Source organism: Natrix helvetica (assembly GCF_964273705.1).
Source record: "Natrix helvetica genome assembly, chromosome: 2".
In the NCBI taxonomy this organism is placed as follows: Eukaryota; Metazoa; Chordata; class Lepidosauria; order Squamata; family Natricidae; genus Natrix; species Natrix helvetica.
The window spans coordinates 280,059,734-280,078,018 of NC_138552.1; the positions used below are offsets into that span (position 1 = coordinate 280,059,734).

At 39.2% G+C, this 18,285-nt stretch overlaps 1 protein-coding gene across 2 annotated transcripts in view; it reads right to left on the minus strand.

Annotated features, from left to right (window-relative positions):
* Positions 1-5,279: 5,279 nt before the first annotated feature.
* Positions 5,280-18,285, minus strand: part of UBE2G1 (ubiquitin conjugating enzyme E2 G1) — a 58,474-nt gene continuing 45,468 nt past the window's right edge. For both annotated transcript variants that reach the window (XM_081945318.1, XM_081945319.1), the window contains exons 3-6: positions 11,731-11,828; positions 9,842-10,020; positions 8,871-8,993; positions 5,280-6,333 (exon numbers count right to left, since the gene is read on the minus strand). In XM_081945318.1, the coding sequence (XP_081801444.1) occupies positions 8,907-8,993; positions 9,842-10,020; positions 11,731-11,828 (364 nt within the window). In that variant the 3' untranslated portion in view covers positions 5,280-6,333; positions 8,871-8,906. The remainder of the gene's footprint in view (positions 6,334-8,870; positions 8,994-9,841; positions 10,021-11,730; positions 11,829-18,285) is intronic.

Sequence of the window (18,285 nt, forward strand, 5' to 3'; positions counted from 1 at the left end):
GCTCACTGGAGAAGAGCCTAATGCTGGGAAAGACTGAGGACAAAAGAAGAAGAGGACAACAGAGAATGAGATGGCTGGATGGAGTCATTGAAGCAGTAGGCGTGAGCTTGAATGGACTCCAGAGGATGGTAGAGGACAGGAAGGCCTGGCGGAACATTGTCCTTGGGGTCGCGATGGGTCGGACACGACTTTGCAAATAACAACAACGAAGATCACTCAATTGGTCTGTCATTGGCCTTATGGCGGATGCAAGACCTGAGGGGAAAAATCTGAGAAATACATTCCCATCATTAGCCAACCAGATTTTAATAATATAAGGCCAAGTTCAGGTATTGTTTCTTCACTAGATCATCATTATTCTGACATTTATGAACAATAACCCACGATCAAAGTGCCCAAAATTCAGCTTCCCAGACCTAAGTTAGGAATTCCTATATCAAACTTCTAACAGTCGCTCCCACTCAAGAACTAGATTCTCAGCCTCCCTATTGAGAGAAAAGGAATGTGTGTTACAAAGTCTTGGCAAGTAAATATAGGTACTTTACCCTTATTAGTATGTATGATAAGGCAAGCCTTCTTTAATTTCTCTGATTTTCTTTCTAATTGCTCTGAGCGCTGAAAACTGAGAGCTCAGCTACCCGAGGATATTGAGAATGCACAGATGTTTCTGCTCTGCAATACAGTATTTTGCATACCACTATTGTCCCTTGCAGGTTCTGTACAAGTGGATGATAAAACAAAGAGTATTAAAAATACTCACCCAGTTTACTTAAACTGGCCCTTCAGAAACCCTTTTCACTCTATTATAAATCACTCAGAAATGTTTCACTAGATCCCCAAAGTCTATGGACAAATTCCAGTTGGTCACTTAGCAACTGTTCAAAGCATCACCCAAAAGGTACTTGCGACCCATTCTGACCCCAGGCTCTCCCACCCATGGTCACATGATTGCATTTCAGGTGCCCAGCAACTGGCTCGCATTTACGGCCTTTTGCAGCATTCTGAAATCATGTGAGCACGATTTTCATTTTTGCCCAAACCCGTCTTAACTTCTGATGTTTGGCAAAAACGCTCCATAGCGAACGATGAGTTTTGTGTTCACTTAACAACTGGTCTTCAAAAGGATTATAAAATTGGCTCCAGGCATGTGATGGCCTGCTTTACGACAGTCATGGTATATACAACTGCATTGTCCAGCTTCCCTTGTAGTTGTAAATTGAGGATTAGCTGTAGAATAAGGGAGCATTTCTTAATTGTCGAAGTTCTTTTCTTCAAATAAGGAGCAAATGTATGTCCCACCATCTTTTGTACATGCCGTGAAATCAGTGTCAGCTCTAACCAATCCCCATTATATTGTTTTCCCCCCAGGATTATCGGTCCCCAACTTGGTCTTTCAGGTCTTCCTGAACAATACACCCATCACTACTATAACTAAGTTTTGCTGCTGGTTGTCTCCTCCCCCCCCCCCCCCCGCTCCTTCTTTCTTCCACCTTTCACAGCCTCGCAGACTTCTTAAGAGAATGCAAGAGGACTAAGTAATAAATAACAGGTCCAGGATACAATTTAATTCTCGTCATTCGTGGCTCTAATTAAAAAAAGATTGTCTGTGTTCTATTTGTTTTCTTAATCTGTGCCAATACTTCCTATCCTGCTTCTTCAAAGTCCAATTTATGTTTTTACCAAATTGTAGAGGAACTCATTGTCTTCACGATTCTGATCTTTGTAAGTATAGACACATCCTGACATCTGAATATCTTGTTCAAGGCCTTCACAGCTACCCTATGAAGTACTAGCCTGTGCCCTGTTCCTTGACTGTTGCTTCCTAAGGATGCTTATTGTACCATTTTCATGAGTTTGAACTTTATGTGTGATCTCTTCCCCCCCCCCTCGTGCTCCTTGACTTTCACAACTAGAACTTGCAAATCATTTTCGTTTTCAGTATCAGAATAGCATAGCGTGGTTTGACGTTTCTTCTGCCAGTTTTCAAACTAAACTCACCTTTTTCCAGTCCAGTTTCCCTGAATATATTCAGCATATAAATGGAATAAAAGAACATGAAGCTCACTCTTTTACTGTCCTGAACTCTTGTTTTGCCGTGATCCATGCAGTGCAGCCCAGTACAGTATAGATTCCGTAGGAGGGCAATGTCTCACTTGTTATTTTCTGTGAATTTTAGATAAAACTTTACCATAAACTGATCAGTCTCTTCTTCTGCATCAATGGTTGGAACATAAGGATTGTCCATAAAGGCTTATGTGGGTGGGATTGTCATTACTCATTATACTGCATTGTACCCATGTATTCTTCTTGCAGTAATACTTTCCGATTATAAAATCAGAACGGTTCCTTTATTTTTCATGTCCTGAGTAGTAAACAGTATGACTCTCCAAGTGAAAGTGTCTAATTTTGGTCTATTTGATACTGAAAAAATAAAAAGCGTAGTTGACTGTAGCTACACTATATTGCCAAAAGTATTCACTCACCCATCCACATAATCAGACTCAGTTGTGAGCGAATACTTTTGGCAAAATAGTGTATGTTATAAACACCATTAGTGTTCCAAAAGATTAGCTCATCCCCAAAAGCATATTGAATGACGTTCAAACTGAAGGGCCCATCGTTCAGCCCTGCATCATCAGCCACTTTATAAGCCTAAATCACAATTAACCGTTGCCTTCTGTGCTGCATGGCATGGTGCCTTTACCATTGTCACTAAAATGATAATTCTACCTCCTGCATCTTCCTAGATCACTGCTGCCTGATGTGGGTGCCTGATATACACTCCTGACATTCTTCACTCATCTTTCCAAAGAACACCACCTTCGCCCAAGGTTGAGGCAACACTGTAGGACAAGTGGATTCTATCATCTATATGCAGTTTTAAAAAGTATGTCCCCAACTGCCAGTCCGCAGACTGGTACAGTAGAACCTCTGGTCACAAACGCTTCTGATCACGACCAAAAATTTCACATAATTTTTGCATCTGGTGGCAAACAAATACTCAGGTGGTGATCAAAATACAGCCATGACTATTTCCCCTTCTGCAGTATTTTTTTTGGGGGGTATGCTCATGTCCAGTCAGTCTCGTTTCCGGTAACAGCCAAATTGGGTTGTGACCCAAATCATGAATGGATTATGGCCGTGACCAGAGATTCTACTGTCTCAGTCTGTGGCCTGTTGGCAACCCATCAGGCCGTGGAAGCACAGGAAGCTGCATTTGTGCAAGCAGTGTGTATGTGTGAAACCATCCCCTCTCCCCCTGCTGTCACTGCCACTGGTCTCCAAAGCCAGAAAGTTTGGGGACCGCTATTCTAAAGTACTTGTTTTTAAAATAAATAATTAAACAGAGGAAACAGTTCACAAATCAGAGTTTGCTATTAGTTGATCACTGGAAAATCAAATATAATAGATTTTAAATAGTAAAATGTAATACTTTAAAACAAGAGTTAGAAATTTATGCAGCCTTGCTTGGAACACAAGAATACGTATAACGTGAGCAGTAAAATCTCCCGGGTTGCAGTCAATTTCCTCTTGGTGCAATGCAGAAATGGTATGCCATTGCCTTCTGGAATTCTTTTGCTTCCCATTTTTGTCTACATAGGATTTCCTGTTGCTCTTCCCTCCAAATACAACATCTGAGTGTTTCAAGATCAGGCAAAGTTAGGAATAAAACCTAGCAAAAACAGCTTGACTGCAAATTTCAACATAATGAAATTTAACTTCAATCTGCTTTCTTTTGTTGTACAGAAATATGCAATACAGATTGGGGATACTTCCCTTCATGTTTTAATTATGGAAGAGGTGGTCAGGAGGATACAATAAAATTCCCTTGTAATATTTTACTCAAGAAAAGGAACGCAAATGATAGTCAGATGGTTGGCAAGGAATCTCTTCTCTCCTTCAATACCCCACCCCCAGCTCTCCTTAGCAAAAGTCAAGCAAATCTGGTTCTTGATCAATTGTCTAAACCAGGGGTGACAAACTCAAGGCCCATGGGCCAGATCCAACCCACGGGATGCTTAGATCTGGCCACGGGCCTGCCCTAGAAACAGTAAAGGACCGGCCTGTGGTGCCTCTGCCAGTGAAAAAGGAGTTCGGGAGGGCTGCGTGCGGCCCTCCCAAGCTCCGTTTTCATTGGCACAGGGTTGCAGGAAGCCATCCGAGCTGAAAACGGAGCTTGGGAACCTGTTTTCACTTGCAGAGCGCTTGGACCACCACAGGCACCCGACACAACATCAAGCTGCCCGTGCCCACACCAGCCCCGTGAGGTCAAACAAAACCCTAATGCGGCCCTCTATGAAATCGAATTTTGACAGCACTGGTCTAAACCAAACTACTATGTCTAGCTAATCGTTCAGAAACAGCAAGACATATCTTTTTAATCAGTGAATTTATGAAGTACCATTTCTAATTCACATGCCAACATATAGTAGGTAGTAAGTAATGAGAGCTGATGCGGAAGCTAGCGGATGAATGTACATAAACTCTAATAAGGAGACCAGACAAGACCAGGAAGAGAATTATAAGACAGCATAGGAATGGTTGTGCTTCTAATAAAGAGTTCATACACTTTTTTCTTTTTGACAATTTGCAAATATGGAGCTTTGCCGTCCATTCCTCTCTCAATCTTTTATCAGAATATTTACTCATCAATACGTTAAAAGACTACAATTGACTTCTACTTCCTAGATTGTATATTCAGCAGCCCTCAATCAACATGCCTGATAATGAAGAAGGCTAGGAATAATAGCCTAGCAAGATCTGGACAGTTTCCAGATGGTGGCTGATGTAATTGATTTTTCCCCTAAATGGGCATTTATTATATCATCTGCAGGAAAATCCAAGGAATATATTATACAGATATATCCTCTCATACAAGAATCTCTAATCTTCCTGTCACCTGCTAATTTGCTTTAGAGAGTCACCTAGAACTCTTGAGCAAATTTTAAGGGAATAAAAAACCTGCATGGAAATGGGAACTTTTCCATTTCTGATTCATTGATGGGGAATCTTATCAAAGAGCATTCAGCTTTATTCTCCTCAAATATGATGCTTCATCATCTAATGCAGTTGTTAAGGCTATGCTATAAAGTATTCATAGGGTTCACAGAACTCTCATTAACAAGTCTTTGACCCAGTCAACAGTCCAACTATAGTGCATGGAATACATAGGATTTGTCAGTGCTCATTGACACGGATTTGCAGTCTAAATCTGTTTTAAGGCTCTCTGAAAATGTGTTCTCATTTTTTAAAGTGCAGACAGCCACTTGACACAGAACTATTGGAAAAATTTATATTTTGGAAGAACTCACTACAGAAGGTGACAGAATTCCAAAATCAAGTTACATGAAAATATACATTGCAATTTCTCTTTATACATTAAGTGAGGAAAATCTGTATGGGATCAGAATGCAAAAAAGAGGAAAAAGAGGAGGTAAGATAGGGGAGAGTATACGATAACAAAACCAGAACTCACTTGAAGCCTATATAACTCTGCATGCTTTTATTTATCCAACTTCAAATCAGGCAAGAAATAAAAAAGTGGTTCAACCTATATTGGGCTAACTTACATAGCTGACCACTTTCAAAGCAAATGCTTTCAGCCCTTTTGGGAACAACTAGTAGGCTCAAGTGTAATTCATGGCTGTAAATCTTATTGCTGCATCCAAGCCAAAAGATGAGCACAGCTAGATAAAAACATAAGGGGAATAAATGCATCACCTGATGACAATGCTCAAGTCATCATCGGAATCAAATGACAGATCTCAATGTTTTATTAATGTACTCCCAAAAAATGTTGAGGGGAAGGAAGTTACAAAGGTATTAAATTTTTATTAAAGTGAGATTTTTAACGAAGCTTTAATGGCTGAAAAGAAAAGTTAAAATGGAATTTTTTTTAAATCCTAATTTGTTTTAGTCCAACATGCTTCATGAGAAAATTTGAGAAAAGGCTCATAAGAAAAGAACCCCATGAATTGGAGTGGAGAAAAAAAGAACCTGCTAAAAATCTTTAGAATTTACACGATTCTTATTCTAACTACAAGACAGCATTATTTGGTACAATGTGTATTTGTGGATGTACATGAACAGTATATATATTATCCGGATCATGTTGTGCTATGTACACATCTTTACAATTCTTCCTGAAGGTTAAAGCAGTTCCATTAGTTTTCAAAATGCACAAATCTTTGTTGGCACTTGTCAGCATTAATAACTGCCATGTTTTATTGCAGCCCAGTTCCTGCCAGTGTCTGCCAACTTGGTATAAACAGAAGTCCAGCAATAGGTGGGTAGAGTGCAGGAAAAACAGTGCCATATTCCTCTATTGGAAACCTACAGACAAAAGAAGAGAGAACCATCAGCCATGGTACCTAGATTTCATATGAATCTTCATATATCTTTAGTACTTCCAACATATATTAATATGAGAATCCCCAGAGTATTTTTATTAGACAGTTAACTTCCATCATCAGCAACTGAACTGCTGTTCAGAGTTCTAATTCATTTACCTCTAGGCTGCTCTAACTCACTAAGCACCCTTTGGAGTTAAATATTTAGGGCATGCACAATTTTAACTACTAATTTGTAAAATTATAGTGTTGCACTGCTATAAATGCCCATTGACTAGCTCCATTTGAAACACCCAATGAAAAGCACTTTTACTGACTTGACTATTCATGAAATAAAGCTGAAATATTGCACTAGTAAAACATATTAATGCCCAAATTGCGCAGGAAAAGGTGTTAAGTGTAAGACTATCTTGATTGGCTAAGTGAAAGGCCATATGTTTAAACCAGGATGGTGAACCTATAACATGAATGTCAAAGATGACATGCCACAAATATTCTGGGTGATAAACCAACATTCACCAACACCCAATTATTCTTGAAAGTGGATTTTGTTCTTATGCAATTTTTGGGAGCTGTGGAGGCCATGTGAGAATGGGATGAACTCTCTGGACCCACCAACATTCCTATGAGAACCGGTTGTGCTTTCAAACATGGTGTGTTTTCAGTGGTTTTTCGACGCTGCAGAGGCTACGTCAAGAACGAAGGCCTTGTGTGACCTGCCGCAGCCTCAGGTAGGCCATAGGAGCCAGTCAGCAGAAAGCGAACATCACCTCATGTTAAGTGATGTGCAGCAGATCCTGGGGAGCGCTGGGCTGTGAGGCAATCATGTCATTCCCTAAGATTTGCACATCTTGGGGAACAGTGCAAGGCAGCCTTTCTGAATGGTAGTGATTAGTTTCCACCCATTGGTGGTTTTGCCATGGTTTAAACTGTTCTCTCACATACAAGATATTAAGAATCCCATAATCTGTATTGTATGGAAAATCTTAAACCAATTGAGGTAATCTGATAAGCAGGAAAGTTTACCCATCAGGTTGAGAGACTGATGTGCCAAAAAAACCCCAAACCCCCAAGTGAAGAACTTGTTCTCATACTGTCAGTACTTTGAAGTAGTCCAGACAAGGAGCACAAACCATGAGTACTAACATTACCTTTATTGTAAGATTACAGTAACAGAATCTTGCAAGTCTGAAATAATTTCTCCCCACTTTTTACTTTCCAGAAAACTGGGGAATGTCTCTTCTGAGATATTTCCCATGCTCCTTTTCCTTCTGTGGGCTGAGATACGTTTTGCAGTATCTAGGCTGTACCTCTTCATCCTATCTCCCAAGGTCATTCCCAAATACCATTAATACACACACACATATTTATATATGTAAATCTAAATTTGCATGTTTAGTTTTCAGAGTTAAGTGCCAATATCTTGATTTTAAAAAATCAGTTGCAAGATTAGCATTAAAACTTATAACTTCTGCCATGAAGACACTTATAAACAAATGTAACTATTCTCTGAGAATTATGGTAGATAAAGCAAATGCTGCTACAACACTGGAAATATATTAGACAAAAAATGTTTCTACAAAAAAGTTAACACTCTAAATATTATAGTTTTGTATAAGTACTATTATAATCAGCTCTTACATGGAATAACAGTGGAATCCCATACATTAGACTGGCTAGTTCCACATCTGCTTAAGGTCTGAAAACACCAATGCTTTTATTCTATTCCTGAGCATTCCAATATCACTTTTCTCCCAAATATGAAACCAAAAGATGATTATTCTCAGATGTTTTAATATACATTTTTTGTAGTTTGGATTTTCTCTAATTAAAAAATAAATACTCAAAACCCACGGCCTCAAGGAGCTTTTATATAACAGCTGTATAGGTTGTAACACAAAGTCTAACATGGCACCTTGATTCTTCTTAAAATTCTATTTTAACTTGGATTCCTAGACCATAGCAAGCTGAACGTATATATGACATAGTATCAGCTATTAGGAGATTCTACCGTAGTAGTATGTGGATAGAAAGTCAAGCCCTTTACAGAAGAGGCAGAAAACTTTTAGTAGGATAAAGATCCATCCACTGTTATGCAGCCCAAGAGACTCACTGCTTCAAATTATTTCCACTTCAAATGAAAGGCAAGAAGAAAGCAAACTTTCTGAGAACAGTTTCAAAATGCTCAGAGTGACCTTAAGGCAGGGGTGTCCAAACTTGGGAACTTTAAGACTTGTGGACTTGCTGGCTAGGGAATTCTGGGAGTTGAAGTCCACAAGTCTTAAAGTTCCCAAGTTTGGACACCCCTGGCTTAAGCTGTAGATTTCAATAAGCCACTTGTTTCCGATATTTAGCTACCCAGTGAAGTACTGGTCCTCATGGGCTAGTTTCCCATATAAGTATGAGATCAATCTTTCCTTATCGTCTGGGGAACACTCAACATATAAAGGTAATATTTATGATGCTACCTTGCAGTATTTCCTGTTAAAACTAGAATTCTCGGTTAGTTAAATTACTTACCCTGAAAAAAAGTGAAGCTACTAACTGAATTAAGTGTCACTCAAAAGCAGTTTCTTGGCTTTTTCTTACACAGCGGGCAACTTTTCTTTTGAATTCTCCATTTCTATCTTCCCTCCATTCTTTCTGTAAATTAAAATACAGATTTTGAAAACTGTTTAAAACATGCATTGTCTCTCCAACCCCCTGGGAAAAAATATCCATTATTTTCTTATACTGTTTAAGGGAAAAAAAATAGCATGTGCTGTTTCAACTAATGTATTCAATGAATTAAGCATACATTTATAAATTGTAGCTTGTTGAGTAACTTCATTGTAAGTATAATTTTCAATTCCATCCTGAACTAATCAAACAAAAATAAAAACAAAACCAGTAGTATAGTTAAATAACAGTTAAAACTATTTAAAAAACTATAAAAACAAGAGGTGGGGAAAGTGCATTCAAAATGTGCATACAATACAGCCATTTTACAGGGTTCATGTTTCTCTGGGATCCACAGATCTAATGGTAGAAGCAAGTTTTAAGAACCTTTTAGAAGGCTAATAGAGTTGGGGGCCAATCTCACTTCAGGAGAAAAGTATTCCAGAGGGTGGGTACCGCAGCAGAAAAGGCTCTCTTCTCAAGCCCCACCAAACAATGCTCCTTAGCCAACAGGACCCACATGCCTCTCCTGCTGGACATGATTGAATGGATAGATGTAAACGGGGCGAGGTGGTCCCCCAGAGAATCTGGCACCAAACAATATGGGTGCTTAAAAGGTCAAAATATTTAAAAGGTCCCCTGGAACCTATCAAGCGGTTTGCTGCCACCCAAAGTCAGAAGATTAACACTATTAAACACACTTTTTTTTAGTCCAAGCCCTGTTTCCCTTAAGAAAATATTTATTACAGAAGAAATCTGTTAGTTGAGGACTCAAACTAATTCCTAATTTCTTTTAGCAATGGTAGGAACATTTTTATTAATAAGAGTCATACCGCTGCATCAACATTAGCAGGAGAATCGCCGTTGGGATCTGCCAGCATAGAAATTACACTAATCATTATGGTTTCCACTGTATGAATGGGAAGCCAGCGTTCTTCAGGTTTCTCATAGCCATACTTGTCTTCACCAGGTTCATGAAGGATAGAAATACAGACATCACCATTTTTGTCAACTGCAAAGAAAGAAGAAGATCATTCAGAGGCATAGTGTAGCAGCAAAGATATTTCAGATAAATGCAAACATCAGCAATGAGTCAATTCTCAGTCATGATCCTCAATCCATCATGCTAATATTATGGAGTGTCACAGAGTGGCTCAGTTCTTTTTTTTTTTAATTGGAGGTGTATTGTTTTGCAAGGGTGGCAACTGACAGAGAAGGCTTTTATGTTTTTTATGGTGATGTTATGTACAGCAGGCATTATACAGCAGGTATATACAACACAATACCCAATGTCATGTTTCCTCTCAAGTCTTCCTCCAAGAGACTTTGCCCCTCTATCTCTTTTGTCTCCTGCCCCTTTCTCTCCCTCTTTATCTCTCATATATGGGTTTGACAAGAGAGAAGGCTAAAATGTGTTATAACATGCTCAGATAATATTACCTGTACCTGGAATTGCTCAGCCTAACACCTACTGCTTCTGTTTCGGTCTTTTGTCCAGTTCTTTCCCATCAATCAGGATTTCTTTGCCAAAAGCAAACCTCAAGCTTTCCCTCTTGAGTGGTGGGTGATGCTGCCTCCTGTAGCCAGCCAATTCCCTCAATTTTGTTCTTGGGTGGAGCTCTCATCCCTCTAGGTCAGGGGTGTCAAACTCGATTTCACTAAAGGCTGCATCAGGGTTGTGTTTGGCCTCAGGGGGATGGGCGTGGCCAGCATGATGTCGCTCATGTGGGGGCCCGAGTGCTCTGCCAGCAAAAACAGCCTCCCAAGCTCTATTTTTGGCTGGGATGGCATCCTGCAACCCTCTGTTAGCGAAAATGGAGCTGGGGTGGGGGCACGGTCCTCACCAGCTCCGTTTTTTGTGGCAGAGGCATCGTGGGCCGTCCTTTGCTGTTTCCAGGGCGGCCCCACGGGCCAGATATAACCACCCCATGGGCTAGATCTAGCCTGCGGGCCTGGAGTTTGACACCCCTGCTCTAGGTCTTCACTTCACTTCTTCCAGGGAAGCCACCTCTGGACTTTTCTTCTCCCTTCCCAACTGAGAACAAGACTCTTCACACTTCTCCCACTTTTCTCTAAGGACATTCTATTCAACTTCATTACTTTCCTTCTATCTCTGTCCAACTTTTGGGTTAGACTGCCAGCATGTCCCCAGTAACTGAAGAGATGGGTATCCCCCCATGCCCTGAGCTCTAGTCCCCAATGCTTATATACCAGGCAGGAACGATGGATCTGCTGGCTCTTACCACAGCTAGATCAGCTCAGCAGCCATCAAAACCCATATGCCCATGGGGTAAGTTATTATAATACTGTAATACAATTTCTAAGGTCACAAGTCTTAAGTTCAACAGATTGAGTACATTGTAAGACAGTAAAACAATGTACTGTACTTGACCTTTCAAAAATTCATTTTAAATTTCTATGAAATCTCCTTTTCTCTAGCACCACAATGACAGCACTAAGATGGATTTCATAATTTTCAGGGGATCATTCTAGAGGAGTTGTGGACATTAAGGAGAAAACAGTGTAGAAAAGCTACCCAATTTCTTTTACAGTCTTCATTTCAGGAAAACATTTCTGGTCCATCCTGATTTTAGTGACGAGATTCTTCTGGACCAAGTATGACATTCCTTTCTAGTGATTTCCCACAGTGATTCCTAATGTAGTTCACATTCATTCCACACATAAGACAGAAAACAACATTTTATAGGGCATAGTTTCTTACCATTTGGATGCCATATTTCTGTGATAAATTTCATTTTTGGCGGCCTGAGAGGATAGTCTTTTGGGAAAGTAAGATGAGCCTTGAAGACACCGCCTTCACTAAAGAAATTAAGAATATTTTCAGTAATTGACTTTTTAAAATGGCAAAGCCTCAAGTTATTTGTTGGCTTGAAAACAGTCCCTATAACATTCAAAAGACTGATTATTGATTAAACAGATGTTTTTAATCCTTTAAATTGCTTCCTATACATTCAATACTTCCTCAATGGGAATTAATACTGACATTTCATTAACCAGAACTGTGAAGTATTTACTGTAATCTAAATTCATTATTTCATAATTAAACCATTCTGCTCTGTATTGCAAACGTCCACTGATTTTAAATGGGATTTATATCAAAGTATAAATGTGAAAAGATTCTGATCTTTAATCCACTATTCTCAAACCAAATTTATGTAGCATTTCTTATCAACAGTATGTATTACCAAAGTGATATGTACATAGAATGCAGACTCTTGGATATCATAAAAACGTATGTTTAAGCCGAACAAATTGGCTTAAAAATAGTTTCTATCCTTGGGCTGTCAGACTCTTAAACACAACCACAATCACTCCACGCACACGCAGAAACATATGACTAGTTTTTCCTTTTCTTTCTTTTTCTTTTCCCCTAATTACTTGCATTGGGATTATTCTTTATACTATTTATGTTGTTTGTATTTGTTGTTAGGAATTGCACCAGTGGGCTAAAACCAATTTCATTGTATTTATTTTGTACAATGATAATAAAGGTTATACTATACTATACTGCACAGTTTAAATTGTTCACTTCCTTTTTTGCTTTCCATCTAATTATCTTGGCAAAGATATAAACCAAATTGCTAGTCTAACCAATAGATGAGGAACCACAGCTAACATGAAGATTAAAAACCCATGAAAAATATCAATGGCCCAATAGTCCAACAACAGATTGAAAACAGTAGGTTGTTTAACTTGCAACTTTGGCCAGTCATTTCTGAATTTGCATATGAGGTTTTGAGCATGTGTAGAAACTCATTTAGTATGATATAATTAGACTTCCACAACCCAAGCATCAAAATTCAATTACCAAAATTCTTAGCAATGGCCATATTTGCCCAATATGAAATTCAAACAACTGAAGGGCACCCAAGTTGGGGAAAGCTATTCTACAACCAAAATGTTTGCTATTTTTTTTTAAAAAATCATACCCTCCCACACAATGTTTTTGTTTAGGGGAGCATCTCTCCAAAGAAAAGGAAAATAGTAGTTTGTGTTAAATGCCCAGATAAACATTTGAAGAATGAAAATCATGAGCAGTTTGTCATTCTTCTTCATAGTCGTTAAGTATCACACAAGAGTGAACAGGAAGCCCGTTTATTGTAGAAAGGAAATCCTATACAGTGAATTGAATGATAATGCTTCCCTTAAAATCATATGAGCTTTGGCTTAAATCTAGGCAGCTGTTACACACATATGGTGAAGGCTGCAATGAGGCAGACAGACAACAGAGGCCAGAGAGAAACACCCACTAAAAAAAACAGATACCATCATGGTCCAAGTTGACTGGTAACTCACTGAAGGGGGAAGTACTAACAAATGTGTACTATATCTCAGTATAAATGATAACATCACAAATAAATCTCTAGACAGGGACTGAAGAGCTATAGTATAGATCACAAACAAATAAGCACTGTGTCTTTTGAAAGACAGCTGTGTGCTAATGTAGAACACTAAACAAACCTGCATAATTAAAGAATTAAACAAGCTTATACATCAACTGCCTGCCTGGATAAAAATATTTTGGCTGTCAGGAAGAATACAGAAAAAGAAGTTGGTAGGCTTTCTTTCTTTGGGGTGGGGTGGGGGAGGGTGTATGCCAACCTTTGATATCAGGTTCAGAAAAGGTTCACTTGTGACTTTCCCATCAAATGTATTTCCAAAAGTATTGGGCTCAGAACAGATCTACAAGGTTCTAAAAGCCGAGACAACCATGCAAGGAAAAATACTCGAGATCTTTTTGCCTGCTATCTAAATTCCCAGAACTGTAGCTAAGTACAAGTAGAGGAATTATCTTCCAGAAATCTCCACTTCTACCAAACTTTTTCTTACAGTGATATAATGAAATCCAGATATGGCCCCAAACAAAGGAACAGTAAATAAAGATGTGTATGTTAAGTCTAAACTTGTGGATAAGGATTAAAAGCAAGACTTAAATATTTGAAGAACATTGCCTACAGCAATACAGATTAAATAAATGAAAAGCTTCCTTGCATTTCGAATAAAAGAATAGTGGGGTTTCTATGGTGCAGTCTAGGAAACATTTGTTGCGTAAAAGATGTTGTAGGGCCACCTGCATTTGCACTCTCGTCATCTGTTAAATGAAACTACAAACTTACTGGCAGAGTGCCTAAGACAGCATTTGGTATGTAGGGGGGTATTAAATGAATAAGCATTATGACAAATGCCTGAACTTGTTCTTGTCAAGTAGTAATTTTAACAAGACATGAATTTTCAAAAAGTGATATTCTCAATATGGGACATTTTTCCGTCAGATCCTTATCATCTGCACTATCGTTATTTATCACGATTAATATGTAATCATACGGACAAAAAGATTGAGCTGCCATTTCCTGTTTGGGAAACAGTCATAAAATGGATAATCTGTGTTACTGAAACCACATTTAGACATCCAGATCTCAACTTTTAAAGCCTAGGATGACACAAAGAGTGTGCTAAATATGCCAAATGATGAAAATCAGAAAAAAAACCCCACATACAAAATCTTGGGTTGCAAGGTTCATTTTGGCTGCTAGCCTGCTTATAGGAATATTTGCATTATCTTTATGTATCACTTTACTTTTATGTAATTCAGATTCAGGTTCTGCTCAACATTTAAGCTGCTGAACCATTATTAATTTATAGTTAAGGAGTCCACTGAAATTATGAGCAGAGTTTCTGTGAATAGATTTTTTAAAAATGGTATTCTTATATTTTATGCCTTACATTATAATGTAACAGATAACAGATGCTGTGAAGACTGAGCAGAGAGCCTTTGGAGTTTAGTTAAATGTATGGCTTGTGTTTAATGGGATTTGCTCCTTAGCGGTTTTTAAAATTACTGTATATTCTGCCGTATAAGGCGATTGGGCGTATAAGACGACCCCCTACTTTCAGGTGCCCGCGAGCCGGCTGAAGGCCTCCGTGCTACTGGGCTTTCGCAGTTTGAGCTCAGTGCCTTCCTCCTCCAGATCGCCAGCCAGACCTTACTAAGCCATCCCAGCGCTCATCCATCCACGTGCCCAGGTGAGGAGCATCAAGGTTATCAATTGAAAGGGCAGCATCTGCGCTGGTGGCGACACGGCTTTTTGCTTGGCAGCTTTGCCTTTTCTTTTATTTTGGTTTTTTGTTATACCCGGCGTATAAGACAACCCCCAAATTTTTAAAATAATTTTTTGGGGTTAAAAAGTCATCTTATACGCCAGAAAATACAGTAATTTTAAATTTTAAGCATGGTTTAGCTTAAGAGGTTTAATTTTTTTATAGTTTGATCCTTATGCAACATCTTCATCATATCTGTCTCTGTGCTTGAAATTTTTGCTCCTTTCAAATCTTTTAGGGAAAGTATTATCTGGCATTCTTACACTTTTGCTCATAATTCGTATTCACAGATCCTACAATCCATTATTTAATTACTTGGGGGGGGACACATGATAAAGGGCTTATTTAGGAGTATATGTATATCAAGAGTAGAGAACAGCATTTATATCCATAACCATGTTACAACTAAAATTACATTCACTAAACAGAACGTAGCTTATTTTCAGAAAAAGGTAGACAGGAGTTATATGAACCATTTTTGGATATTTTTGAATATTTTTTATTCTGTAGAAATATATTCTTAAAATAATTACCAGAGAAAATAATTTTGTATATTAAGTATTATAAATATGTTGTGTTTTACACATCAACAACTCTAATTATGACCTGAAACTCTATAGAAAACCCACATGGCTATGCTGCTTAGTGACAGCAGTTCTGTTGTCTTCATTAAACAAGGACTGTGCATGTTATTAAGTGAGCAGCTCATGTGACTGCGACATCTGACTTCCTGCTGGCATCCCCACTGACTTTGCTTCTGGGAAATCATCAGGAAAAGTCACAAATTGCTATTATGTGATTGTGGATGATGCAGCAATGGCTATAAGTATGAGGTTGGTCTAATGGCTATTCGTACTGTTCAGTTGTAAGTGGTTGTTAAATGAGAACCAATTGTAAGAATTATAACATATTATTTTTTAAATTATCTTTTTCTTTTGAATATAGAAACCACACAAAGCATTGCATCTGAAATGTTTTTCTATTCTTTGACCAGCAAACCATAGAAGACGTTACTACAGGTAGTCCTTGCTTACTGACCACTTGTTCAGCGACCATTCAACATTATGACAGCACTGAAAAACAAGATTTAGGATTAATCCTCAAAATTGCTGAAGTTATGTGATTGTGATATGGGTGCTCAGCGACTGGCATGCGTTTGTAACAGTCGCATCATCCTGCCCTCCTGTGATCAGAATCACCATTTACAACCTCACAGCCAGATTCCAACAAAGGCAATGGGGAAGCAGATAGGACGTCACAAGTCATAGTCATGTGTATTTGTGCTTAACAATCATGCTGCTTAGCAATGAAGTCACCAGTCCCTACTGTGGTTAGTAAATTAGTTCTACTTGTATGTTGGAAAGTAAGAGGGTGTGTGTGTGTGTGTGTGTGTGTATACACGTTTCTGCTTTTCTCTAATGTTATACCTATCTGTGTTTTATGTGTATATATGCACTGGGAAGCACAAGATTGGCTACATGCTCTGCTCTGGGCCATATGACCAGGAGGGAAAAGGAAGGTGGCTTAGAATGGAATAGTCAGCAATATTCTGAATGGCTGCCAACTGTCTTTCCCATAAGGATACACTGGGCTTTTTTAGTGATTTTCTTCTATGTGGCTCATTTTCAAATTCATTTTTTCTTTTATCAGTTTATCCTCATACACCAAACTTGCTCCCTTTCTTTTCAGTTTCTGGAGAGTTATCCAGTCTACAGCCAGACACAGTCCCAAGCAACTTTCCACAATTTCTTTCCAACATTCCATTGTGTTGGAAACAAATATTTCTCAAATGTGTAAGAAACGTTACATTTCATATGCAACTTTGTTTCAGCATGTGGATCCCATTAGGTTTCAGAAAGAAGGGAGCTGAAGAAAATAATGGCTTAGCCAAGGTTAGCTTAGATTTGCATAATATAATTCTACATATATACATATCCATTATATCCACTTACAAGGGATAAAGCAATATTATGCAAACCACTGAAAATAATAATAATAATAATAATAATAATAATAATAATAATAATAATAATAATAATAATAATAATAATAATAATAATAATAATAATAATAATAATAATAATAATAATAATAATATTTATTTCTTAGCCGCTCCCGAAGGACTCGGGGCGGCGTACAATGAAACATATGAAATAAATATGGACAAAACAAACATATAACAGAGACATATACCGAGACATACACAAGGAGGAGGTCGGCTGATAAATAAAACAATTAAAATACAGTATTTAAAAACCCCTAGATAATTAAATATAATTAAAATACCCAGTAAAAGCCCGTCAGGAGCGATATGGTTAGATCAGAGTTGAGCCAGGCCAGCTGCTTGGAATAGGTGGGTCTTAAGCTTAATACGAAAGGAGCGGAGGTCAGAGGTATTCCTAATATCCGGAGGGAGGTCATTCCACAGGGCTGGGCCCGCCACAGAGAAGGCTCTACTCCTAGGCGCCGCCCCCCGACACTGTCTTGTGGACGGCACCTGGAGGAGGCCCTCTCTGTGCGAGCGGATTGGTCGCAGGGATGTATGGGGCAGAATACGATCCCGCAAGTAACTAGGTCCTGAGCCATGGAGCGCTTTAAAGATTATTATCAAAACCTTGAAACGCACCCGATAGACCACAGGAAGCCAGTGCAGCTCACGCAGGAACGGTGTCACATGGGAGTACCTAGTACTCCCCATAATTACCCGCGCGGCTGCGTTCTGGACCAACTGTAGCCTCCGGGTGCATTTCAAGGGAAGCCCCATGTAGAGAGCGTTACAGTAGTCCAAGCGAGACGTCACCAGCGCATGAGTGACTGTGCGTAAGGCGTCCCGGTCCAGTAGGGGGCGCAATTGACGCACCAGGCGAACCTGGTGGAACGCCCCCCTTGCCACGGCTGTCACATGGTCATCCATGGACAGCCGGGCATCCAGGAGGACGCCCAAATTGCGCGCCCGCTCCACGGGGGCAAGTTGAATGCCCCCAATGGCCAATGATGGAATTAATTGGCTGAACCGGGGAGCTGGTACCCACAGCCACTCCGTCTTGGAGGGGTTGAGCTTGAGTCGGTTGTCATCCATCCAGATCCGTACGGCTTCCACACACCGGGACATCACTTCGATGGCCTCGTTGGGGTGGTTCGGGGTGGAAAAGTACAG